This window comes from Scyliorhinus torazame, chromosome 2 (assembly GCF_047496885.1).
Source record: "Scyliorhinus torazame isolate Kashiwa2021f chromosome 2, sScyTor2.1, whole genome shotgun sequence".
Lineage (NCBI taxonomy): Eukaryota > Metazoa > Chordata > Chondrichthyes > Carcharhiniformes > Scyliorhinidae > Scyliorhinus > Scyliorhinus torazame.
The window spans coordinates 386,162,344-386,189,050 of NC_092708.1; the positions used below are offsets into that span (position 1 = coordinate 386,162,344).

Consider the following 26,707-nt stretch of genomic DNA (forward strand, 5'->3'; position numbering starts at 1 on the left):
TTGAGCGATCTGGCGAAAGTGGACTGGATGCAGCTACTTGAAGGGAAAATAGTGTCAAATCAGTAAATTAAAGTTACCATAGTCCCAGATGACCATTGGCTGCTTTTCCCTTTGAGGGGGAAAGCTGACTGGTGGTGATTTAGCCTGAGGATCACCACATCTTAGGCAAGGGGTGAGGTTGAGAACGGAGGGCTTTTGGAATATTGGATTCTAAGTATTGGACAATTTAAGGGTTAAAGGCCTCGGGTTATAGTGTGTTTAACTGCAGTGGTCATGTGTTTTTTGTTTTTAAATTCTGTTTTGCAGGGCCTGGGTGCTTTTAGGAGCCAGAAGGTGAAATGTGGTTTTCAGTCTGGGCTAATGCATTGTGGTTTGGCTGGGGAAAGTCCATGGGGGGGTAATTTGCTTTTGGTTCCTGGAAAGTTCATTTGCTTTTCAGCTTGGGGAGATGATGTAATTGGTGTGTGGAGTTAAGAGTTTCAGAGAGAGATTTTTGAGAAAGCGTTTGGGAGAAGAGTTGAAGTCTGAAATGGCAACCTTGGGGTTTTCTTTGACGCCAAGTAAAGGCAGTTTTCACTTCCAGTTGGACAGTTTTAAAGAAAGAGTAATAATATTTTAACCCAGGGCATTATTGGCTGAAGACAAGGAAGAGGCTGAAACAACCTAGTGGAAGCAGCAATTTGAAGACATTCAGCCAGAGTCTGAAGGGATTTTAACAGGAGCCAAACATCTGTTCTGTAAACCAAGCATTACTCTACATCATGCTGGATTGAGAGCTGTATGTTTCTTTTCTTGTTGCCTCATAGGGAATTGAGAAGTAGTATTAAGGGGTAATTGTAAGCTGTTCTTTTTTATGGGGCTGGTTTAGCACAGTGGGCTAAATAATTGGCTTTTAAAGCAGACCAAGGCAGGCCAGCAGCGCGGGTTCAATTCCCGTACCAGCCTCCCCGAACAGGCGCCGGAATGTGGCACTCGGGGCTTTTCACAGTAATTCCATTAAGTAGGGGCTGGTATAGCACGGTGGGCTAAATAGCTGGCTTGTAATGCAGAACAATGCCAGCAGCGCGGGTTCAATTCCCCTGCCGGCCTCCCCGAACAGGCGCCGGAATGTGGCGACTAGGGGCTTTTCACAGTAACTTCATTGAAGCCTACTTGTGACAATAAGCGATTATTATTATTGGGTGTGAAGTTAAAAGATTTAATATTGTGTTCATAATAAAGTCTTGTTTTAGAAATTCCAAAGCCCTATTTTTTTCGTGCAATCAGTCCTGGACAAAATCATTCTTTCCGTACAGTCTTAAAATAAACTAAAATATTGGGGTTTTGGTCCAGTAACCTAGCCATTTGGGGTGTGGTCTGGGATCGCAATATCGGGTCTTCATGAATAACCTCAGCCGGTACGGGGGTTAAACCTGCGCTGTTAGCTTCACTCGGCATCACAAACCAGCTATCCAGCAGACTCGACTCAGTGGGAGGCATTCAAAAGTGAGATCCTGCAGGCCCACTGTAAACATATCCCCATAAAAGAAAAGGGTGGTCCTGCCAAATCTGGACCCTTCTGGTTATCCTGAAAAAGTACAGGGTAAGACAAAGCAAAATAGAAAGCTTATGACAGTCACAAAGGTTTAATACTGTTGAAAGCACACTCGATGGGCCGGGTGGCCTAATTCTGCTCCCGTGTCTTATGGAAAGCCCAGGGAAGTATAGAAAGTACAGGAACGAGGTAAAAAAGGAAATCAGGAAAGCAAAGAGAAAAGATATTGGCAGATAAAATCAAAGGAAACCCATAGATGCTTTACCAGTGCAGTAAGAGCAAGAGGATAACTAGGGGTAGGGTGGGCCTATCAGAGATGCACAAGTCAACTTATGTGTTGATGCAAAAGATGACGGCAGGATTCTCAATGAGAACTTTGTCATTGTCTTCACTAAGGAAAGGGATAATGCAGACATTCTTGCTAAAGAAAGTGAGTGTAGACTATTAGACACAATAAGCATAGTGAGAGAGGAAATACTGGAGGGACTAACATCCTTGAAGGTGGATAAATCCCCAGGGCCAGATGAATTGTACTGGCTGTTAAAAGATCTGCATCTGAAGTGTTGTAACCTGTATCCCTATGGTACAGGTGTTGGAAAGTGGGACAAAAATGAGTGGCTAGTTTCTTTCTTTCTCATTTTTTGGGCTAGCATAGGCACAATGGACGGAATGGCCTCTTTCTGCATCATATATTTTTCCATAGTTTCATCGCTCAAACAATCCAATTCTCTCCACGTGAGAATTTTTTTCCCATTTATGCTACCATTCTGCTGATTCTAAGGGATAAAGAATATTCTCCAAAGGGTAAGGGCAGTCGGAAAGAGCACTGATGCGGAGACAGGAACAACGATATATCAGCCTGAATCAAAGAGGATACAATTTTTGACATTGAGAAAATTAAGGTCTCAATGAAATCTGATCCAATCAGTCCTTTCACTCAAGGAATGAGTCATGTTATTTTAGTCCCGCTCTCTCCTAGTGTCAATACTTAATGCACTTAACATTTATACATAATTAATCACAGCTTAAGTCATTGAGGCAGTAAATATTGACCTCTAGTTATAAGCAATGGGAATGTAACCATCATATCTTTGCTGCAGGACATAACTCCATCTCTACATCTTTGTAATCAGACCCAAAACTGGGCTCATCACTCTAACATGTCGCTCAATAAACCCATTAATGAATTCAGGAGAAACGTCTTTACTCGGAGAGTGGTGAGAATGTGGGAATTGCTACCACAGGACGTGATAGAAGCGAATAGGATAGGTGCCTCTGGAATGCACTGGAAAACCCTTGAAGGGGAATAAACTACAGGGCTAAAGGCCAAGAGCAGGAGAGCAGGAATAATTGGACAGCTTGTTCACAATTCCGGCATAGGCACAATGGCCTCCCGTCCCCCCACCGTGTTGTATTATTCCAGGAAACGTAGGGTTGGATTTGCTTCCTGCTAGAGCTGGGATTGGAGACATTCCACAGCTACACGATAGGCTGAGTAAATTGGGTGTATAGTCTCTCTGGAATTCAGAAAGATGAGAGGCGATCTCATTGCGACGTACAAGATTGCGAAAGAGTTTGATAAGGTGGACGCTGAGGTCGTTTCTGCGGGCCAGGAATCTAAAACCCCAGGGGCACAGTTTCGGGGTAAGGGATCGATCACTTAGGACTGAGATGAGGAGCAGTTACTTCACTCAAAGGGTTGGGAATCTTTTAAATTCTCTATGTGGATGCTGCATTGCTGAATACATCTCAGGCTGTGGGATAGATTGAGGTTTGAGGAAAAGAAATTCCAGGAATCAGGAAATATGAGGAGTGGGCTTGAAGTCGAAGATCAGCTATGATCATATTGAATGGTGGAGCAGGCTCGAAGGGCTGAATGGTCCACTCCCGCTCCTATCCCTTGTGTTTTTGTGCTCTGAGATGAGGGTGAGGGGGCGGTGGCAGGGCTACCCACTCAGGGTGGTCTCATTAGAGCCAAATTGAGGCCAATTAAAGGGGATGGTGGGAGGAGGGGATGGTGGGCAGTTTAGGTGCCTAGTGGCGGACATCCAGCAACAGGTTGGTAGGGAAGAAGGGTCCTGTTCTCCTGCAGTCTGGTCCGCTATTGCAGTCTGCTGCTCCTTTCGGCCTGGACGGCCTCTGTTTGAGTTTGGCAGCCCAGCATTAATTGGAAGTTACGCTGATTTTTCTTCTCAGTAAAGCACTGGTTAGGTCACAACTAGAGGATCATTGTCCAGTTCTGCTGACCAGGGAGATGTGAGGACCCTCGAGAGGGGGCAGACACGATTTACCATAATGGTTCCAGAATGAGAAAGGTTACAGACAAGTTTAGGTTGGAGAAGTCGGGGTTGTTTTCTTCAGAGCAGACAATTTGGAGGGGAGATTTGATAGAGGTGCACAAAATTATGACAGCTCGGACTTGGAGTGAGTGGTCGCACACAGCGCAACCCCGGCTCGAAGGCGTTAATTTGAGCTCTCTTTACCCGAGAACGGGGGAATTTTGACGGGAATGTGTAGCTGAAGGTGTGGAGGAGAAGTTACCCTCCGGGAGTGGCATGTCTGCTGGCTATCAGACCCGGCAGAAGAAAGTTAAAGACCTGGCTAAGGAACTGGAAGAGACCTGTGGCACAGCAACAGAGGGGGAAGGGTTGTCGCATGCTGGAAAACCCCAGGTGGAGCAGTTGATGGCGTTCATCAGAGAGGGGTTCCAGCAGCAACGAAAGGAGATGCAGGAAGGCCGAAAGAAGGCCATCGAAGGAGCAGTATTTCACTTGAAAGGCTCGATGGAGAGAGTTGATAAGTGCTTGGAGGCACAGGGCTCGCAGATCCTGGAGATGGAGAGGGTGATGTCTGACCAGAGTGATCGGGTGGCTATATTGGACGCAGAGGTGACTCCAATGAATGATTATTGGATGAGATAGTCAAGGTCGACAGGGAATATTCGAGGGTCCCCAGCCTGGAGTTTGTGAAGGGATTGCAGGGAGCGATTCCAGACCAGGAAACAAATCAGTTGATTCTGGGAGGGGACTTTAATGGTGTGCTGGAACTGAGGGTGGGCAGGTCAAGCCCCAAGTCGATGGGAAGGCTGAGGATGGTGAAGTAGCTGGGAGGGTTTATGGAAAGGATAGGTATGATGGACCCATGGAGGTTTAAGAACTTGGGGGAGAGGGAGTACTCCTTCTTCTCGTATGTGTACAAGCAAATTCCAGATTTGATGTTTTTGTGATAAGTCGAGAGGTGTTGGTGGGGGTGGTGGGGGCAGAGTCTGCGGGAAACCTGATTTCTGACCACGCACTGCGCTGGTTGGAGGTTCGACTTAGCTTGAGGCAGGAACAGAGGCCGGGGCGGAGGCTAGACCCGGGGTTTTAGTGGACAGGGGGTTTTGCGATAAGGTGCGGACGCTGAGACTTTGTGAAGCTGAATCAAAGTAGGGAGGTATTGGCGACCACATTCCGGGAGGCATTGAAGGCGGTGGTTCGGGGGGAGATTATCTCGCTCAAGGCGCACGGAGATAAGAGGAGGAGGGAGGAGTATGGAGGATTATTGGATGAGATAGTCGAGGTTAACGGGGAATATTCGAGGGCGGCCACTATGGAGGGATTGGTGAAGAGAAAGAAGTTACAGGTGCAGTTCGAAAGACTGACAACGGGGAAGGCTGTTGGGCAGCTGCGGAGAGCAAGGGGGTGCAGTATGAATATTGGGAGAAAGCGAGCCGCATGCTAGGCCATCAGCTATGGAGGCAGGCTACGTCCAGTGAATTCCTGAGAGTACGGACAGGGAAGGCGACGTAGTGACGGAGCCAGGGAAGATAAATCAGGGAGTACTATGAGAAATTGTAGGGCTGATCCGGTGGGTGAGGAAGGGGATATGGGCGGTTTCTGGATGGGCTGGAATTTCCACGGCTGCATGAGATAGGAGGCAGGCGCTTGAGGAGCCAATAGAGTTGATAGAGGTGGTGGAGAGCATAAAAGGGGTGAAGTCGGGGAAGGCCCCAGGACAGGACGGTTACCCGGCGGCGTTCTATAAGGGGTTTGTGACGGATTTGGCACCGCATTTATTGGGGGAGTTTAGCGAGGCACTGGATAAGAGGGAGCTCCGGAGACACTGACACAGGTGACGATCACGCTAATTCCTAAGAAAGGAAAGGATTCGCTAGAGTGTGGGTCATACAGTCCCATATCACAGATGTGAAGGTATTGGCTAACTTAGTGGCGGGGAGGATAGAAGGGTGTGTTCCGGGGGTGGTTGCAGAGGACCAAATGGGCTCCGTGAAGAGTAGGTAACTTTCCAGTAATATTAGTCGATTACTAAATGTGATCAGGACCCCGTCAAGGGTAGTGGTATCTATGGACGCAGAGAAGGCCTTTGAGCGGGTGGAGTGGCGGTACCTGTTTGAGGTCCTGGGAAGGTTTGGGTTTGGGCCGAGGTTTGTGGTGTGGGGGCGTCTGCTGTACGTGGCCCGGGTGGCGAGTGTACAGACGAACGAGATGAGTTCATGGAGCTTCGGGTTGCGTAGAGGAACGAGGCAGGGGTGTCCACTGTCACCGCTGCTTTCGGGCTGGTGATGGTCCTTAGGGGGTCAGCGGAGTGGTGGGAGGGGGAGCAGGGAACACTGTGTCGCTGTACGTAGACAACCTGTTGCTGTTCATCTCAGACCCGTTGGGGAGAATCAGCGAATTATGGGCTTACTGGAGAGATTTGGGCCTTCTCGGGCTATAATTTGAATGTGTGATAAAGTGAGGCGTTTCCAGTGAACAAGGTGGGTTGGAAGCCAATTTAGGGGTGTTGCCATTTAGGGTAGCCAGGGATAGGTTTACATATCTGAGGGTCCAGGTGATGGGGGAGTTTGCGACGGTGCACAAATGGAACTTAACAAAGTGGGTGGAGGAGATAAAGGAGGACTTTTGGTGATGCGATACGCTACACCTGACACTGGAATGGTGAAAATGAAAGTTCTGCCAAGGTTCCTGTTCGTATTCAAGACCCTCCCGATCTTCATTCCAAAGGCCTTTTTCCGGACGCTGGACCCAGCGATCACTGGAGTTTTTATGGCGGGAAGGTACCTAGGGTAAAGAGCGCCCTGCTACAGAGGCAGAGGCAGAAAAGGGAGTTGGCATTACTGAATCTGTTGCACTCTGAATTCTCCCTCTGTGTACCCGAACATGCGCCGGAGTGTGGCGACTAGGGGATTTTCACAGTAACTTCATTGCAGTGTTAATGTAAGCCTACTTGTAACACTAATAAAGATTATTATTATTACTGGGCGGCGAATGTGGGGAAAGTGAGGCGGTGGTGGGAAGTAGAGGGGTTAGAATATAAAATCAATCCCATCCGACAGGCCCACAATCCTTACATTCTGCCTGCACGATCAGTTCTCCAGGTCTCCAACCTTCTCCTGGAGCCGCCTCCGGTGGTCCCACATCAGCCCCGTCTCCGCTACCATCGAGGTGAACTGCTCCTCGTGTTCCCCCGCCACCTCCTCCATCTTCTGGATCGCCTGACCCTGGGCCTCCAGCTACATCTCAACGCAATCAACCACCTCCTTGATCAAATCCACCGCCCGGGCCAGGTCCTCCAGACTCTCCCGACGTTTCTTGGTGAACTTCTCCTTCAAGAAGCTCACCAGCTGGTCCGTCAACCACTGAGCCGGCAGGGCCGCTTCCTGCCCCTCCGTCATCTCCATGGGCGTCGCAGGCGCCGCACCAGCTCCACCGGACTGATTCCCTCTTTGTCGACCGCTTCTGGCCCTCAGCTCCATACACCAGAGGGTCAATCTCTTCCACTCACTCCCCTGCACCTATATTCCGCCTACATTCACCTGTTACCCGGGGAAAAGGTCCAAAAAAAACGCCACGAGCGGGAGCCACCAAATGTTGGATCACTCACTCCATGACCGCCACCGGAAGTCGCTCTCAAAGATTATTAAAGAGTGGACTGTACTACTTGAAATAAATGGCTCAGAAATTCCATTTAAGATAGATACAGGAGAACACGCAAATTTAATATCCGAGAAGAATTTGAGACAAGCATACAGTACACCGCAAATACAGAACTCTACGTGTCGGCTGACCGACTATATTGGAAATACCATAGCCACGAGAGGGTCCTGCTGTCTCATTGTTAGGAATGGCGACATCAAAATGCCAATCGACTTTGAGATAGTGGAAGATGATAAATCGTCATTACTTTGGGTGGATGCTTGCGATAAATTAAACCTAGTAAAGCAGATGCACACAACCAGTGTGTTGAAAGACATGCTACAGAATGAAATTGGGCAACATTTGGAAAAGTTTGCACATATTTTCCCAGGAATGGACACCCTACCCTTTACATACTCAATCAAACTTAAAAAGGATGCTAAATTGGTGATACATGCGCCAAGAAGAGTGCCAGCTCCATTGAGAGATCGTCTCAAAACCGAGCTTGACCGAATGCAACAACAAGATGTAACCTCCAAGGTCACCCAACATACGGACTGGGTCAGTTCAATGGTATGCGTACATTAACCTGACAGAGACTTAAGGATCTGCATCGATCCAAAAGACCTGAACAACAACATTATGAGGGAACACTACCAAATACCCAAGAGGAAGAATTCACATCCGAAATGGCTAATGCCAAGCTGTTCACCAAGTTATAGAATCATAGAGTCATGGATGTTTACAGCATGGAAACAGGCCCTTCGGCCCAGCTTGTCAATGCTGTCCAGTTTCTATCACTAAGCTAGTCCCACTTGCCCACATTTGGCCCATATTCCTTTGTACCCACCCTGCCCATGTAACTGTCTAACTGTTTATTAAAGGAAAAATTGGGACTTCCGGTTGCAGCTATGCGGAGCTAAGCCGCACGATTCGGCAGCTCCCGCGAACACGGACTTTCGGGCTCGATAGAAGAGCCCCAACTGAATTTCTTTTACAGCCAACCCGTGGGGAAGAGAGGAGAGAGGTCCCCTACTAACTTGCATGGACCGGACCCGCAGCGAAACAGCCAAAAAAGTGGCATTGGAGCAGCGGGAGAAGAGAGGGAAAACAAGCAAAATGGCGGCGGCCGGGGACAAAGAGGAGATGCAGGAATTCATCAAGCGCTGCTTCGAGGAGCTGCGTAAGGAGATGGTGGCGCCTATGTTGGCAATAATTGAAGGACTTGGGGCAACCCAGAAAGCCCAGGAGGTGAAGATCCAGGAGATCCAGGAAAAAGTGAGTGAGAATGAGGACGAGCTCTTGGGCCTGGCGGTGAAGGTGGAGCGGCACGAGGCGCGACACAAGACGTAGGCGGGAAGACTAGAAGACCTGGAGAACAGGTCGAGGAGAAATAATCTGAGGATCCTGGGTCTCCCAGAAGGAGTGGAGGGGGCCGACGCCGCGGCATATGTGGGCACAATGATCGGGGCGCTGATGGGCGCGGAGGCCCCCCCCGGGGTTGCTGGTGCTGGACGGGGCACACCGGGTGCTGGCGAGGAAGCCCAAAGCAAATGAGCCACCAAGGGCGATGGTGGTGAGATTTCACCGGTTCACAGACAGAGAGAGGGTCCAGAAATGGGCCAAGAAGGAGCGGAGCAGCAAGTGGGACAACGCTGAGATTAGAATATACCCGGACTGGAGCACAGAGGTCGATAAGCGGAGAGCGGGTTTCAACCGGGCCAAAGCGGTGCTGCAACGGAAAGGAGTGAAATTTGGAATGTTGCAGCCAGCGCGACTGTGGGTTACACATAATGGCCAACACCACTACTTTGAAACGCCCGAAGAGACGTGGACCTTTATACTAACTGAAAAGTTGGACTCCAATTGAGGGTTTGTGAGGGTGGGGGGTGTTTGAGGGTTGAAGTATGATGGTTGTTGTATATAGGGGGGCAATCACGCGCAGGGAATGTTATATGGGCTGGGGGAGAGAGACAGGAGCTGCGCCAGAGGGGGCAGGGCAGGCTTTGGAAAGCGCCATTTTTTTCCCCCGCGCGCGGAAAGAAAGACGGGAAGGGGAACGAAGGAACGTATATTGATGGGGAGACTCCCACACGGGGGGGGTCAAAGGGATGGCGGGGGAAGCCGGGGTCAGCAGGTGTCAGCTGACTTATGGGGGAGCAAAAAAGCTAGACAGGGATCTAGCGGGGGGTGGGGGGGGGGGGGGGTGGGGGGGGAGCCCCTCCAATCCGGCTGATAACGTGGAACGTGAGGGGCCTGAATGGGCCGGTGAAGAGGGCTCGAGTGTTCGCGCACTTGAAGGGACTGAAGGCAGACATGGCTGTGCTCCAAGAGACACACCTGAAGGTGGCGGACCAGGTTAGGTTAAGAAGGGGATGGGTAGGACAGGTATTTCACTCGGGACTGGACGTGAAAAATAGAGGGGTGGCAATTCTGGTGGGAAAACATGTGTCATTTGAGGCCAAGACTATCGTAGCGGACAATGGAGGGCGATATGTGATGGTGAGTGGTAGGCTGCAAGGGACGTGGGTGGTGTTGGTAAACGTATACGCCCCAAACTGGGATGATGCTGGATTCATGAAGCGCATGTTGGGGCGCATTCCGGACCTGGAGATAGGAGGCCTGATAATGGGAGGGGACTTCAATACAGTGTTGGATCCAGCACTGGACCGCTCCAGATCAAGGACGGGGAAGAGGCCGGCGGCGGCCAGGGTGCTCAGGGGGTTTATAGATCAGATGGGGGAAGTGGACCCATGGAGGTTTGCAAGACCGCAGGCCAGGGAATTTTCTTTCTTTTCCCACGTGCACAAGGCATACTCCCGGATAGATTTCTTTGTTCTGGGCAGGGCACTCATCCCGAGGGTGGAGGGGACGGAGTATTCGGCCATAGCCGTTTCGGACCATGCCCCTGCACTGGGTGGAAATGGGGCTGGGAGAGGAGAGGGACCAACGCCCGCTGTGGCGGCTGGACGTGGGACTGCTGGCAGATGAGGTGGTGTGCGGGAAGGTGAGGATGTGTATCGAAAGGTACTTGGAGGCCAACGACAACGGGGAGGTGCGGGTGGGGGTGGTATGGAGGCGTTAAAGGCGGTGATCAGGGGAGAGCTAATCTCCATCAGGGCTCATAGGGAGAAGACAGAGGGCATGGAAAGGGAGAGGTTAGTGGGGGAGATATTGAGAGTGGACAGGAGATACGCAGAGGCCCCAGAGGAAAGATTACTTGGGGAAAGGCGACGGCTCCAGATGGAGTTTGACCTGTTGACCACGGGGAAGGCAGAGGCACAGTGGAGGAAGGCGCAGGGGGTGACCTACGAGTACGGGGAAAAGGCCGGTCGGATGCTGGCACACCAGCTCCGTAAGAGGACGGCAGCGAGGGAAATAGGGGGAATCAAAGGTGGAGGGGGAGCCACGGTTCACAGTGCAACGAAAATAAACAAGGTATTCAAGGCCTTCTATGAAGAGCTGTACAGATCCCAGCCCCCAGGGGGGGAAGAGGGGATGAGACGATTCCTAGACCAACTGCGGTTCCCGAGGGTGGAGGAGCAAGAGGTGGCTGGTTTGGGGGCACCAATCGGGTTGGAGGAGCTGAGTAAGGGTTTGGGGAGCAGGCAGGCGGGGAAGGCCCCGGGGCCGGACGGGTTCCCGGTGGAGTTCTACAGAAAGTATGTGGACCTGTTGGCCCCGCTACTAGTGAGGACCTTTAACGAGGCAAGAGAGGAGGGGACCCTGCCCCCGACAATGTCGGAGGCGACAATTTCCTTGATTCTGAAGCGAGACAAGGACCCACTGCAATGTGGATCGTACAGGCCGATTTCGCTCCTTAATGTGGAGCTAAGTTATTGGCAAAAGTGCTGGCCACGAGGATTGAGGACTGTGTCCCGGGGGTGATTCATGAGGAGCAGACGGGATTCGTAAAGGGCAGGCAATTAAATACCAATGTGCGGCGGCTCTTAAACGTGATAATGATGACATCGGAGGAGGGAGAGGCGGCGATAGTGGCAACTATGGACGCGGAAAAGGCCTTTGACCGAGTAGAGTGGGAGTACCTCTGGGAGGTGTTGCGTAGGTTTGGGTTCGGGGGAGGGTTTATGAGCTGGGTTAAGCTCCTTTACAGCGCCCCGGTGGCGAGTGTGGTGACGAACCGGCGGAGGTCGGAGTACTTTCGGCTGTACCGAGGAACGAGGCAGGGGTGCCCCCTGTCCCCCCCTGTTGTTTGCATTGGCGATCGAACCCTTGGCCATATCACTGAGGGAATCTAATAAATGGAGGGGAGTGGTCAGCGGGGGAGAAGAGCATCGGGTGTCGCTATACACGGATGACCTGCTGCTGTACGTGGCGGACCCAATGGGGGGGATGGTGGAGGTCATGCAGACTCTGAGGGAGTTTGGGGAGTTCTCGGGCTATAAGCTCAATGTAGGGAAGAGTGAGCTTTTTGTACTACAGGCAGGGGACCAAGAAAGAGGGATAGGGGACCTACCGCTGAGGAGGGCGGAGGGGAGCTTTCGGTATCTGGGGATCCAGATAGCCAGGAGTTGGGGGGCCCTACACAAATTGAATCTGACGAGGTTGGTGGACCAAATGGAGGAGGATTTTAAAAGATGGGACATGCTGCCGCTCTCGTTGGCGGGTAGAGTGCAGTCGGTCAAAATGGTGGTCCTTCCGAGGTTTTTGTTTGTGTTTCAGTGCCTTCCCATCGTGATCACCAAGGGCTTTTTCAAGAGAGTAGGTAGGAGTATTATGGGGTTTGTGTGGGCGAATAAGACCCCGAGGGTAAGGAGAGGGTTCCTGGAACGCAGTAGGGACCGAGGAGGGCTGGCGCTGCCAAACCTAGGGAGCTACTACTGGGCAGCAAATGTGGCGATGATCCACAAGTGGGTTATGGAGGGAGAGGGGGCGGCATGGAAGAGGATGGGGATGGCGTCCTGTAAAGAAACGAGCTTGGGGGCGTTGGTGACAGCACCGCTGCCGCTCTCGCCATCAAAGTATACCACGAGCCCGGTGGTGGCGGCAACGTTAAGGATCTGGGGCCAGTGGAGATGGCATAGGGGTGCAGTGGGAGCCTTGGTGTGGTCCCCGATCAGGGGTAACCACCGGTTTGTCCCGGGGAAGATGGACGGGGGGTTCCAGGGCTGGCATCGGGCGAAGATTAGAAAAATGGGGGACCTGTTAATTGACGGGCATTTGCGAGCCTAGGGGCACTGGAGGAGAAGTTTGATTTACCCCCGGGAAATGCATTTAGATATATGCAGGTGAGGGCTTTTGTGAGGCGACAGGTCAGGGAATTCCCACTGCTCCCGACACAGGAAATTCAAGACAGGGTGATCTCGGGTGTATGAGTCGGTGAGGGCGAAGTTTCGGCAATACACCAAGAGATGAAAGAAGAGGGGGAAGCCCTAGCAGAAGAGTTGAAGGGTAAATGGGAGGAGGAGTTGGGGGAGGAGATCGAGGAAGGTTTGTGGGCTCATGCCCTGGGTAGGGTTAATTCCTCCTCCTCATGTGCCAGGCTCAGCCTGATACAATTTAAGGTGGTTCACAGAGCGCACTTGACGGGGGCGAGGTTGAGTAGGTTCTTTGGGGTAGAGGACAGATGTGGAAGGTGTTCAGGGAGTCCGGCGAACCATGTCCACATGTTTTGATCATGCCCGGCACTGGAGGGGTTCTGGAGAGGAGTGGCGGGAGCAATTTCTCAGGTGGTGAAAGTCCGGATCAAGCCAAGCTGGGGGCTAGCAATATTTGGAGTAGTGGACGAACCGGGAGTGCAGGAGGCGAAAGAGGCCGGCATTCTGGCCTTTGCGTCCCTAGTAGCCCGGCGAAGGATCTTGCTAATGTGGAAGGAGGCGAAGCCCCCCAGCGTGGAGGCCTGGATAAACGTCATGGCTGGGTTCATAAAGCTGGAGAGGATTAAGTTTGCCTTGAGAGGGTCTGCGCAGGGGTTCTACAGGCGGTGGCAACCGTTCCTAGACTACCTTGCGGAGCGTTAGAGGAAGGTCGGTCAGCAGCAGCAGCAACCTTTGGGGGGGGGGGGGTAGGGGAGGGGGGAACGAGAGATTGTTTGAGGGGATGGATGAGCGGGGATAACATGGAGGGTGGGGGAAACTGGCACGTGCGGGCGAGAGCCAGTGTATAAAGCTATGTAAATAAACCATTTTGCCATGTATATATCTTGCTCAGTGCGATTTTGTGTTATTTTGTTACGGGGGCGGGGTTATTGTTTGTAAGGGGAAAAAATTGTGTTGTTAAAAAACTTTAATAAATATATCTTTTTTTAAAAATTAAAGGAAAAATTGTACTCGTCTCTACCACTGCCCCTGGCAGCTTGTTCCAGATGCTCACCACCCTCTGTGTGAAGAAATTTCCCCTCTGGTCTCTTTTGTATCACTCCGCTCTCACCATAAAACTATGCCCTTGAGTTCGAGACTACTCTACCTTTGGATTGGAGCTCAACAGATCATTTAGTACATGAAAAGAGAGGAAAAAGAAAATACATAATAGGGCAACACAAGGTTCACAATGTAACTACATAAACACCGGCATCGGGTGAAGCGTACAGGAGTGTAGTATTAATCGGGTCTGTCCGATTAATTAGAAGGTCATTTAGAGTCTGGTGACAGTGGGGAAGAAGCTGTTTTTGAGTCTGTTCGTGCGTGTTCTCAGACATTTGTATCTCCTGCCCGATGGAAGAAGTTGGAAGAGTGAGTGAGCCGGGTGGGAAGGGTCTTTGATTACATTGCCCACTTTCCACAGGCAGCGGGAGGTGTAGACAGAGTTAAAAAAATATACTTTATCTTTCTCCTCCTTTTTCACATTTTCTCCCAAATTTACACCCAACAATAAACACTAATCAGTAACGAATGTAATGTCAATCCCCATATCAATAACAACGATCCCATCTCCCCCAACAAACCCCAGATATTGGCCCGCATGTTAACATAAACAAATGACAAAAAGGAATCAGGAATCACCCCTAGTCACCATTAACACACACCGTCCCCCTCCCCCCAACCCTCCCAGCCCCCAACCCCCCAATGTTCGATGTGATCCAATTCTCGAAAGTGCATAATGAATAACGCCCACGAATTGTAGAACCCTCCATCATTCCCCTCAGTTCAAATTTGACTTTTACTTTTTTTAAAATAAATTTAGAGTACCCAATTCAATTTTTCCAATTAAGGGGCAATTTAGCGAGGCCAATCCCCCTACCCTGCACATCTTTGGGTTGTGGGGGCGAAACCCACGCAAACACGGGGAAAATGTGCAAACCCCACACGGACAGTGACCCAGAGCCGGTATCGAACCTGGGACCTCGGCGCCGTGAAGCAGCAATGCTAACCACTGCGCCACTGTGCTGCCAAATTTGACCTTTTCAAGAGTCAAGAATTCCAGCAGGCCTCCCCGCCACGCTAGGGCACAGGGTAGAGAGGTTGATCTCCACCCTAACAGGATCCGCCTTCGGGCGATCAACGAGGCGAAGGCTACAACATCTGCCTCCGCACCCGTTTCCAACTCCGGCTGGTCTGACACCCCGAATATGGCCTCCCGAGGGCCCGGGTCCAGTTTCACGTGCACCACTTTAGAATTACCCTAAACACCTCCTTCCAGTAATCCTCCAGCTTTGGACAGGACCAAAACATATGAACGCGTGCCCGCAACGTTCACACACATCTTCTACCCCATCAAAGAGCCGGCTCATCCTCGCCCTTGTAAGGTGTGCTCTCTACACCACCTTCAGCTGTATTAGCCCCAACCTCGCACATGAGGTGGAGTCGTTCATCCTCCGGGGCACCTCACGCCAGAACAGCTCCTCCAAACCCACTCCCATCTCTTCCTCGATCCCTTATAGTGGCGCCTTGTCCTCCTCCAAAATAGCCCCGTAAACTGCCGATATTCTCCAGTCCCCCTGTCTTCAGCACCTCCTCCAGCAATGTGTAAACCGGCTCTACTGGGAAGCTCTGTATCTCCTTCCTGGCAAAGTCTCGAACCTGCATGTATCTAAATATTTCCCCCTGCTCCATCCTATACATCGCTCCCAGCTCCTTCAATCCCGCAAACCGACCCCCAAGAAATAAATCAAATTCTTTTCTCCTCCCATGTCCGAAAATTTCCATCCCACGTCCCTGGCTCAAATCTATGGTACCCCCGAATCGACATTTCCCTTGACCCTGCCCCCAACCCGAAGTACTGTCGAAACTGCCTCCAAATTCTCAATAAAGCTACTACTACCGGACTCCCTGAGTATTTCCCTGGGGCATCAGGAGCGGCGATGTTGCAAGCACCTTCAGTCCCGACCCCTACCCAAACTCTCCTTCATTCTGACCCACTGGGAATCAACCCCTCTGACCCAGCTCCGCACCTTCTCCACACTCGCCGCCCAGTAATAATACATCAGGCTCAGAAGACCCAAACCCCCTGCCTGCCTTCCTCTCTGTAGCAGCACCTTTCTAATTCTGGCCACCTTCCCTCCCCATATGAATGAGGTAATCATCCCTTCAATCTCTCTAAAAATTGCCTTTGGCAGGAAAATCAGCAGGCAATGAAAAATAAACAGAAATCGCGGCAACATGTTCATGTTCATAGGGGCTGGTTTAGCACAGGGCTAAATCGCTGGCTTTGAAAGCAGACAAAGGTAGGCCAGCAACACGGTTCAATTCCCGTTCCAGCCTCCCCGAACAGGCGCCGGAATGTGGCGACTAGGGGCTTTTCACAGTAACTTCATTTGAAGCCTACTTGTGACAATAAGCGATTTTCATTTTGTTTCATATCAGTAACAATGATCCCATCCTCCCATCAAACCCCAGACATTGTCCCGCATGTTAACATAAACAAATGACAAAAAGGAATCAGGAATCACCCCTAGTCACCATTAACACACACCGTCCCCCTCCCCCCAACCCTCCCAGCCCCCAACCCCCCAATGTTCGATGTGATCCAATTCTCGAAAGTGCATAATGAATAACACCCATGAATTGTAGAACCCTCCATCATTCCCCTCAGTTCAAATTTGACCTATTCAAGCGTCAAGAATTCCAGCAGGTCCCCCCGCCATGCCAGGGCACAACTGCCATTCAATCATGGCTGATATTTTCTCACCCCCATTCTCCTGCCTTCTCCCCATAACCCCTGATCCCCTTATTAATCAAGAACCTATCTATCTCTGTCTTAAAGACACTCAAGTGATTTGGCCTCCCCAGCCTTCTGCGGCAAAGAGTTCCACAGATTCACCACCCTCTGGCTGAAGAAATTCCTCCTCATCTCAACCGTGACAAAGGTCAGTTTGGCATCCACAAATTGAAATTTCTAGACCATTTCATATTGCAGGAAGGAATTCGACCAGATCCAGCCAAAACCAATCCATAGGGGAAATGCTGGCCCCAATTGACAAGAAAGCGAATGTTCTGTGTGGCAAAGTTCTATCCCAATTGAACAATGCCTCTATGCAACCTCATAAAAAAGAATGTCGAATAAAGAACAAAGAATGATTACAGCACAGGAACGGGCCCTTCGGCCCCCCAAGCCTGCGCCGATCCAGATCCTCTATCTAAAACTGTTGCCTATTTTCTAAGGATCTGTATCCCTCTGCTCCCTGCCCATTCATGTATCTGTCTAGATACATCTTAAATGACGCTACCTTGCCCGTCTCTACCACCTCCGCCAGCAATACGTTCCAGGCACCCGCCACCCTCTGCGTAAAGAACTTTCCACGCATATCTCCCTGAAATCTTTCCCCTCTCAACTTGAACTCGTGACTCCTAGAAATTGAGTCTTCCGCTTGACCTTCTATGGACACCTGAACACGCAGCTGAGTGGCAAGACATGATAACAGCTCTGACAACTGCTCCAGTGTTAATGTTCTATGACTCGACAAGGGAGATGAATATCTCCATTGTTGCCAGAAAACAGGGCAAAGGCGCAGTCCTACTTCAGAAAGATGATCAGGATATGTGGAAACCTATTGCGTCTGCTTAGAGCTCGATGACTCCTACAGAGCAACAGTATGCGCAAATAGGAAAAGAGTGCCTTGGTTTCTTAACCGGCATCACCAAATTTCACAATTATGTTTATGGTTTGCTACACTTTATCGTGAGCCCCGATCGCGGGCCAGACCCCATCGGAGCCCCCCCCCCCCCCCCACCCCCCGGGAACGGAGCCCCCCACCCCACAGGCCGCCCTCCGACCCTTCACGCAGAGTTCCCGCCGGCAGCGACCAGGGGTGAACGGTGCCGGCGGGACTCTGCGGTTTCCGCGCGGCCGCTCGGCCCATCCGAGCCATAGTATTGGCGGCCCGGCCGCGGGCAGCTGCCCACGACCGGCGGCCGCAACAAATGAGCCGGCGCAAACGGCGGCGATTCTCTGCACCTCGGAGAATCGCGCGCAGGCGTCGGCGCGGCGCGGTTGCGGGGATTCCCCGGCCTGGCGCGGGGCTGGGAGAATCGCGCCCGTGATGTTTGAAGGTTTGTGTGCTCCCTCCGATGCCTCGACATCACCCCTTCGTGCTTCTGTCGAGGTCTCTCAATGGGCAGGAATCTCTAACCTCCCCCAATCCCCCCGCCCCCGGAATCGTCCGGTCCCCTCTGAAAGTCAGCCGCCATCTCTCCCGCGGTGGGGCGCACCACAACAATGTCGTAAAATCCCAGCTAAAGTGTTTCGTGCCTCCCCGAATAAACCTTCTATATTTCGCTCGGTCGCAAGCCAAGGTTCTCTCATGAGGCACCTCTTCAGGAACGCCTTGAGGGCGCCCTGAAAGTTTTCCCACTATCCTGCAGGAAATGTCCCGAGTAGAGCAGTTGCTTGGGGAGTGTGGTGCCAGGGAGCGACATCCCGCGCCCGGCGGAGCTGGTTTTGGCTGCCTCATTGCTGGGTGCGTCGGGGAACAAGGCTGCTGTCGGCCTACCTTTCTTTGCATCAGACTTGGAGAAATCCACAAGGACATAGCTGGTGATATTCCTCCAGTGCTTTGAGGTGCCGGCTGTAGGTTGTCCACGTCTCGGTAACATGGTCTAGAATACGTGCTCAGGCCTCCGGAGCGGGGATTTGAAACCACAACCTTCTGAGGCGGAGGCCAGTATGCCATGACAGGCACAAGAAAAGGCTGCAATGAAGCAATTTTTAAAGAAAAACATTCGCTGCAGATTGCATCATTTGGTTCTGAAATCTGCCGGCTCCACCAGAGACCAGATCAAAATATAAATAAATGCCCCAAGGACAAGGTAGTTCCAGGTCACATGTCGCCCACAAAGGCTGGCATGGAGCTCCTCACAATCTCTGTCAGCAGGAGGTTCACAACGCATTCCCTCAGGACTCACTTATCAGCAGTCAACAAGCAGATGGCAATTAGTGCCAGTGGGAGAGAGTGTCGGTAAACCAGCGCTCGAGCTGCAAATCTCTTTCACTGATAAATAGGTGATGCGGAGCTCCAAAAACGACACAGCGTCTGTCGAAACATAAAGCGAGCCCTTGGGGAAGCTGCACAGTTGGATGTGTCACCTTTTGGCGGAGACATTAAACTGAGGCCCTGATTTGAAGCCGGTGCAGGATCATAGTGATAATGTAACCCAGAGCCCTGGACTCATCATCGAAGGAGAGTTGAGTCCAAACCCCACAACGACGGTTGGGGAATTGAATGACAATTAATTGATAAATCTGGAATTAAAAGCTAGCAATCAGAATGTTTCTTTTAATTCATTTACGGGATGTGTGTGTCGTTGACTAGACCAGCTGCTCTTGTCCTTCTAGATGGTAGTGGTTGTGGTTTAGAAGGTGCTGCCTAAGGAGACTTGATGAGTTATTGCAGTGCATCTTGTAGACGGTACACACGGCTGCCACTGTTCGCCCCCTGGTGGAGGCATTGAATGTTTGTTTTTCTCACTATTTCACACATCCATGTCAGCATCAGCATATCCTACCATAGTTCCTCACTTCTTGAGGTTGCCCAGGTTTCTGCACACGATATAACAAGGTCGGTCTCACAAAGGCCTCTTCGATTCTTCTATTGTGAGCAGTTTGGGGCCCCGGATCTAAGGAAGGATGTGCTGGCCTTGGAAAGGCTCCAGAGGAGGTTCACAAGAATGATCCTTGGAATGAAGAACTTGTCATATGAGGAGCGGTTGATGACTCTGGGTCTGTACTCGTTGGAGTTTAGAAGGATGAGGGGGGATGTTATTGAAACTTACAGGATACTGCGAGGCCTGGATAGAGTGAACATGGAGAGGATGTTTCCACTTGGAAGAAAAACTAGAATCTGAGGACACCATCTCAGACTAAAGGGACGATCCTTTAAAACAGAGATGAGGAGGAATTTCTTCAGCCAGAGGGTGGTGAATCTGTGGAACTCTTTGCCACAAAAGGCTGTGGAGGCCAAATCACTGAGTGTCTTTAAGACAGAGATAGATAGGTTCTTGATTAATAAGGGGATCAGGGGTTATGGGGAGAAGGCAGGAGAATGGGGATGAGAAAAATATCAGCCATGATTGAATGGCAGTTGTGCCCTGGCATGGTGGGGGGACCTGCTGGAATTCTTGACGCTTGAATAGGTCAAATTTGAACTGAGGGGAAGGATGGAGGGGTTCTACAATTCGTGGGCGTTATTCATTATGCACTTTCGAGAATTGGATCACATCGAACATTGGGGGGTTGGGGGCTGAGAGGGTTGGGGGGAGGGGGACGGTGTGTGTTAATGGTGACTAGGGGTGATTCCTGATTCCTTTTTGTCATTTGTTTATGTTAACATGCGGGACAATGTCTGGGGTTTGATGGGAGGATGGGAGTGTTGTTATTGATATGAAATGAAATGAAAATCGCTTATTGTCACAAGTAGGCTTCAAATGAAGTTACTGTGAAAAGCCCCTAGTCGCCACATTCCGGTGCCTGTTCGGGGAGGCTGGTACGGGAATTGAACCGTGCTGCTGGCCTGCCTTGGTCTGCTTTCAAAGCCAGCGATTTAGCCCTGTGCTAAACAGCGGGGATTGACATTACCTTCGTTACTGATTATTGTTTATTGTTGGGTGTAAATTTGGGAGAAAATGTGAAAAAGGAGGAGAATAAAAAATATATATTTTTAAAAACTGATTGAATGGCGGAGCAGACTCGATAGACCGAGTGGCCTAATTCTGCTCCTATATCTTATGGTCTTCCTATCAGTTTCAATGATAGTTTTCTATCAAATAACACTCCATTGCACCTCTTCCAATTAATCCTACCAGAGTTAATCAGTTTTATTTGTACCACTTTTCATTCTTCAACGTTGATCTCTCCCAAGCCTACCTGTAAAAGAAGGTTGAATCTCAACCATTACTGACCATAAGGGTCCGGTTTGGTATGGGAGGCTTCTGTTCAGGATAAAGCCAGCACCGGCTCTCTTCCAAGGATCTATGGATCAGATCTTGGGCGAAATTCTCCCCCAACGGCGCGAAGTCCGCCGACTGGCGCCAAAAACGGCGCCAATCAGACGGGCATCGCGCCGGCCCAAAGGCACGGAATGCTCCGCATCTTTGGGGGCCGAGCCCCAACATTGAGGGGCTAGGCCGGCGCTGGAGGGATTTCCGCCCTGCCAGCTGGCGGAAATGGCGCTTGTTGCCCCGCCAGCTGGCGCGGAAATGCGGCGCATGCGCGGGAGCGTCAGCGGCCGCCGACAGTTTCCCGCGCATGCGCAGTGGGGAGAGTCTCTTCCGCCTCCGCCATGGTGGAGGCCGTGGCGGAGGCGGAAGGGAAAGAGTGCCCCCACGGCACAGGCCCGCCCGCGGATCGGTGGGCCCCGATCGCGGGCCAGGCCGCCGTGGGAGCACCCCCCGGGGTCAGATCGCCCCGCACCCCCCCCAGGACCCCGCAGCCCGCCCACGCCGCCTGGTCCCGCCGGTAAATACCAGCTTTGATTTACGCCGGCGGGACAGGCAATTTCTGGGCGGGACTTCGGCCCATCCGGGCCGGAGAATTGAGCGGGGGGTCCCGCCAACCGGCGCGGCCCGATTCCCGCCCCCGCCCAATCTCCGGTACCGGAGACTTCGGCGGGGGCGGGATTCACGGCGGCCAACGGCCATTCTCCGACCCGGCGGGGGGTTGGAGAATGACCCCCCTTGAGTGGGATGACGGGTGTGCAATGCTACCTGTCATAATATGTACCAGTATATCATGGTGCAGACAAACACACTGATGGACACACAGCAAGACCAATCAACACACACAACACCGCAGCCAATCACCAGTTAGAGCACACTCACTATAAAGACAAAGGGCATCAGTTTTCCCGCTCATTCGGGATGCAGCCTCTCAGAAGGACAGAGCTTACAGCTTACAGCACAGATCTTCACCATGTGCTGAGTGCATAGACTGGTTAGGATAGGCATAGGTCTTTAGTTTAATCTAACATCGTATTAACCCACAGCGAAAGTATGTTCAACAGTTTCTAGCTTAATAAAATAGTGTTGTACTATTTTAAGTGTTGGTGGCCTGTATGTGTTCCACGGATCAAGAGCACCCAACACATCACTACCTGGACGACATTTTGATCACACGATGTAGAGCCTGTAAAGATCCTAGAAGCTGCTCTTGCAAGGCTGCAACTACATAATCCCAAGGTCAAGAAAGCGAAATATGAATTTTTAAACCTTCACTATCTTGGACACATCATCGGCCAAGATGGTCTTCACAAAGAACCCAAGAAGATGTCAGCGATTCTGGATGCTTCACGACGGCAGAACGAGACTCAGTTAAGGTCATTTCTAGGATGATTACATTTGTACCCCACTTAGCAACAAGGCTGAAGTCCTTACACACGTTGTTTTGTAACAAATAAGCTTTGCCTTGGGTGAAGGATTGTGAGGATGCTTACCAAATGTCCAAACAAATGACAGGGCTCAGAGTTATTGGTCCATTGGAACTGAAACTGAAGCTTCAGCTTTCTTGCGATGCATCACCCTATGGGGTTGCACCAGTTGCCTCGCATATGATGTCTTCAGGTGAAGGTCGACCAATACTATTTGCTTCCAGGATGCTGGCTGACGCTGAGTCCAACTATGCTCAACTTGAGAAAGTAGCTCTTAGCATTATTTTTGTATTGGAAGGATCCTCCATTATTCATTTGGCTGTCAATATACTCTATTGGCTGCCCGTCGTCCCTTAACAACAATATTTGGGCCCCGTAAGAGGGTCCCTTCGCTCGCTGCTAGTCAACTACAACATTGGGCGTTAAACTTGTCAACACAGAATTATGTCATCAAATATCATGGGTCAAATATCAGCACCCAAACCCGGATGCTTTGTCTAGACTGTCGCTGTCAGATAAGCATGAATCTGATGAACACTTCAACAACATATTCTATCTTTGTCATGTGGAAAATGTTCCAGTAACGTCTTCTTAGGTGAGCAAATTTACCCAAACAGATCTGGTGATGGGGAAGATGTTGAACATGATTCAAAAAGGCACAAGAGCACAGAAAGAATCCAGACTTTAAACCCTATCTGACCAGACATCTTGAGTTGACAGTAGAAAATGGAGTATTGTTATGGGTATTAGAGTAATCATTCCGCCGTGTCTATGAAGTAGAATCCTGGTACAGCTGCAAATCGGCCAACCCCGTGTAGTTAGAATGAAAGAGCTGATGGGAAACTACTTCTGGTGGCCTGGGTTGGATGTCCAAAAAGAGGAGAAGGTGAGGTTATGCCAATCCTGTGCTGCATTGACAAATGCCCGTCCACTACAACCTCGATAGCCATGGGAATCGCCAACTAGGCCAGTGTTCTTCAAACCTTTTTTCCGGGGACCAATTTCTACCAGCCGGCCAACCTTCGGGACCCAACCCGGCCGACCTTCACGACCCACGCCGGCCGACCTTCACGACCCACGCCGGCCGACCTTCACGATCCACGCCGACCGACCTTCGTGACCCACGCCGGCCGATCTTCGCGATCCAAGCCCGCCGACCTGCGCGACCCACCATTTTCTCTTACTTTGTTTGCTGCTGACAAAAATGGAGAAAATGGTTTTGGGTCCCTTTGGCCCTCGTACACGTTCCTCCTAATGGAACCTGTTGGACGAAGGTGAAACCTTCTGGTGTCGGAAAGTATGGAGTCTCCATCTGTCCAAAGTTCTGCATTTTTCTCCGGTACAATTTTATCAAATAAACCGCCCCCCCCCCGAACTTGTAAAAAAAAAAGCTGCGACTGTTTAAAAACAAATCGACCGCACTGAGCTTGCTTGCCCGAACATCGGTGTGCATGCGCATAGTTTTGCCCATACGCGCCGATGATCTGGCACGCATGCGCAGTGCGGCCGCATGTCTTTTACATGTCCGTGGCCATTTTGAAGGCCGCTTGCCGCCAGCGTTTTTAACAGCTGGTTGCTGCGGCCGTTGCGCGCAGATTTGCGCGATCGGGAGCGCTGCGACGGACGGCTCCGCGACCCTCCCGACACCGGCCTGCGACCCACCCGCGCCCCTGAGTTTGACAATGCCTGAACTAGGCCATGGTAGATAATCCATGTCGATTATGCGGCACCAGTCGAAGGACACATGTTTCCGGTCATCGCTGACGCACAAAGTGGCCAGAGGTTGGCATTGTAAAATCAATTTGGGCGACCTGAACAATTTGTGAGTGCTAATGGTGCACCGTTCACATCAGACGAATTTGAGGACTACCTGAAGGGGTGAGGCAACCGCCATATCAAATCTACCACTATCCAGCTACCAATGGCTTAGCTGAACGATTTATACAATTGCTGAAGCCTGCAGTGGAGGTTTCGAGTGATAAAACTCTCCACCTAAATGTGTCAATAGCTTTCTAATGACATACAGAAACACTGCGCATTCAACAACACAAAGCTCACTGGCTATGCTGATGTTCAAAAGAAAAACTATGCACACGGTTTGACCTTAAGTCTCCCCCTTAAACTTCAGAGATAGTCAGGCAACAAGATCAGACGCAAGTGGCTAGAAAGCAAAACATTCCAAAAACAGACCTGGGAATGTATTCTTGCGGGAAATTACAACTCAAAAGCGAAAAACGGACTCCAGCAATTGTATCAGCTAAAACAGATCCGAGTTTGGCATCGGCACGCTGACCAATTATTGTCTGCAAGTTGTGAGAGTCCAGAAACAGCACCGGGATGTTTTCACCACAGAGCGTACCGAATGTGAGAGGCTTGACCTGGGGATTACAACTGCTGAAATTCCAAAATCTCTTAAAACAGAATCACCCACAACCAGAGACAGGTCCTGAGTTGGTTTTGCCAGATGTAACACTGAACAGTGTAGAGGAAGACACACTTGGTACCTCTAAAGAACCAAGTTCCTGAACATCGTGATCTGCCAAAATGAGACAGATGTCCACTAAGACTGTTTCACTAATTGACTTATCTACCCAGAACATAACAATGTTTTTTAAAAAATATAAATTTAGAGTACCCAATTATTTTTTCCAATGAAGGGGCAATTTAGCGTGGCCAATCCACCTCCTACCCTGCACATCTTTGGGTTGTGGGGGGCGAAACCCACGCAGTCACGGGGAGAATGTGCAAACTCCACACGGACAGTGAGTCAGGGCCGGGATCGAACCCCAGGAACTCGGCGCCGTGAGGTAGCAGTGCTAACCACTGCGCCACCGTTCTCCCACCATAACATAACAACGTTAATTGCGGCACAATGTATTGGATCTGTCTTAAAGTGTTTTATTTTAAGGGCACGATCTAACGAGATTTGTGACGCTCGTTATGTCTCGCGATCTGGATCTCACCCTCACTGGGTATGAACCAGATTTGCATATCCAGGCTCATTTGAATATTTCTGCGCTGGAGTTTCCCAAGGCATGGGATCGGACGGCCTCGCATCGGAGACCTCCACTGGGTGCCGTTTCGCACTGGTCTCCACAAACGTGGGCCAGGCATAATGGCACTCTGGAGGAGGGGTGGGATCTCCCAGGCGATCGGGGCCCCTGGGTGGTCGGGCTCTGGTCAGGGTGGTACCCTGACACCCGCGTGTCACCTGGGCATTCTCTCGGGCAGCCTGGCAGTGCCACCCATGTGCCACCACAATGCCAGGGTGATCCAGGTGGCACTGCCAGGCTGGCCAGGCTGGCATCATGTCCGTGCCGGAGATCGGGCCCAGGGATACTCTGCTCTTATGAAGTGGGATGTGGGGTGCTCGAGGACCCCCTCATTGGTAAGTTGCAGGGGGGGGGGTCTGGAGGCCGCGGTGGGGGCCCTTAAGAAATGGAGCTCCGATCTCGTCCTGCACTGCCGAGCTGAGCTTGTTAGAGCAGGAATCATAGAATCACAGCATTTACAATGCAGAAGGAGGCCATTCAGCCCATCGGGTCTGCACCGGAAAGAGCAACCCACTCAAGGCCACACTTCCACCCTCACCCTCAATTACGACTCAGGAGAGGAGTTTGATAATACAAAGGCTTTAATTACCAGAGAACCAGACAGCTGCCGAGAAATGTGCTCACTGCACGCTGCCTACTGAACGTAACCTTACATACAGCTTCCTGGGGGCGGAGCCGGAGGCGGAGTCCCCCAGGGTTCCAGAACCGGTCTTAAAGGGGCCTACGCATTAAAGGTACATGTGTATACAGATATCATTCATCACATTCACCCCGTGTTTAAAAAAAACGCATAGTCCGTTGGGGGTGAAGTGGAATTACAAATTCAGTCTTTCAGGTGATCTGATTGTCCGTGTCGACCTTCTCAGATCCGGCGGTGGTGTGGTGGATACGGTCGTCCTCGGTGGTGGTATATCCGGGAGCGCGGTTGTCTGAGCCTTTGCCCGCGTTGGAGCGGGGGGGGTATCCGGGGTGACTAGGATGATTGGTGCCAGCGCCGGCTGAGGGGCACTATGGGGGAGGGCGCTGTCGGAGTCGACAGCCGGTGCGGGGAGGGGAGCGTCGGTGGGCGAGCCAGCAGGTGCCACATCTCGCAGGGAAACGGTGTCCTGCCTGCCGTCGGGGTGCTCGACGTAGGAATATTGAGGGTTTGCGTGTAATAGTTGGACCTTCTCGACCAGTGGATCTGTCTTATGGCTCCTCACGTGCCTCCGGAGTAGAACTGGTCCCGGAGTCGTCAGCCAGCGTGGAAGTGAGACCCCAGAGGTGGACTTCCTGGGGAAGACAAACAAACGGTTGTTAGGCGTCTCGTTCGTGGCCGTACAGAGGAGCGACCTAATGGAGTGTAGGGCATCGGGTAGGACCTCCTGCCAGCAGGCGATTGGGAGACTTCTTGACCGTAGGGCTAGAAGAACAGCCTTCCAAACTGTTGCGTTCTCCCTCTCCACCT

The 26,707-nt window shown here is 51.2% G+C and overlaps 1 protein-coding gene across 1 annotated transcript in view; it reads right to left on the bottom strand.

Annotated features, from left to right (window-relative positions):
* gtf2a1 (general transcription factor IIA, 1) overlaps positions 1 to 18,360 on the bottom strand; it is a 132,618-nt gene extending 114,258 nt beyond the window's left edge. Inside the window, exon 1 of the mRNA XM_072493742.1 lies at positions 18,341 to 18,360. Within this exon, the coding sequence (XP_072349843.1) occupies positions 18,341 to 18,352 (12 nt within the window). The 5' untranslated portion in view covers positions 18,353 to 18,360. The remainder of the gene's footprint in view (positions 1 to 18,340) is intronic.
* Between the last annotated feature and the right edge of the window lie 8,347 nt (positions 18,361 to 26,707).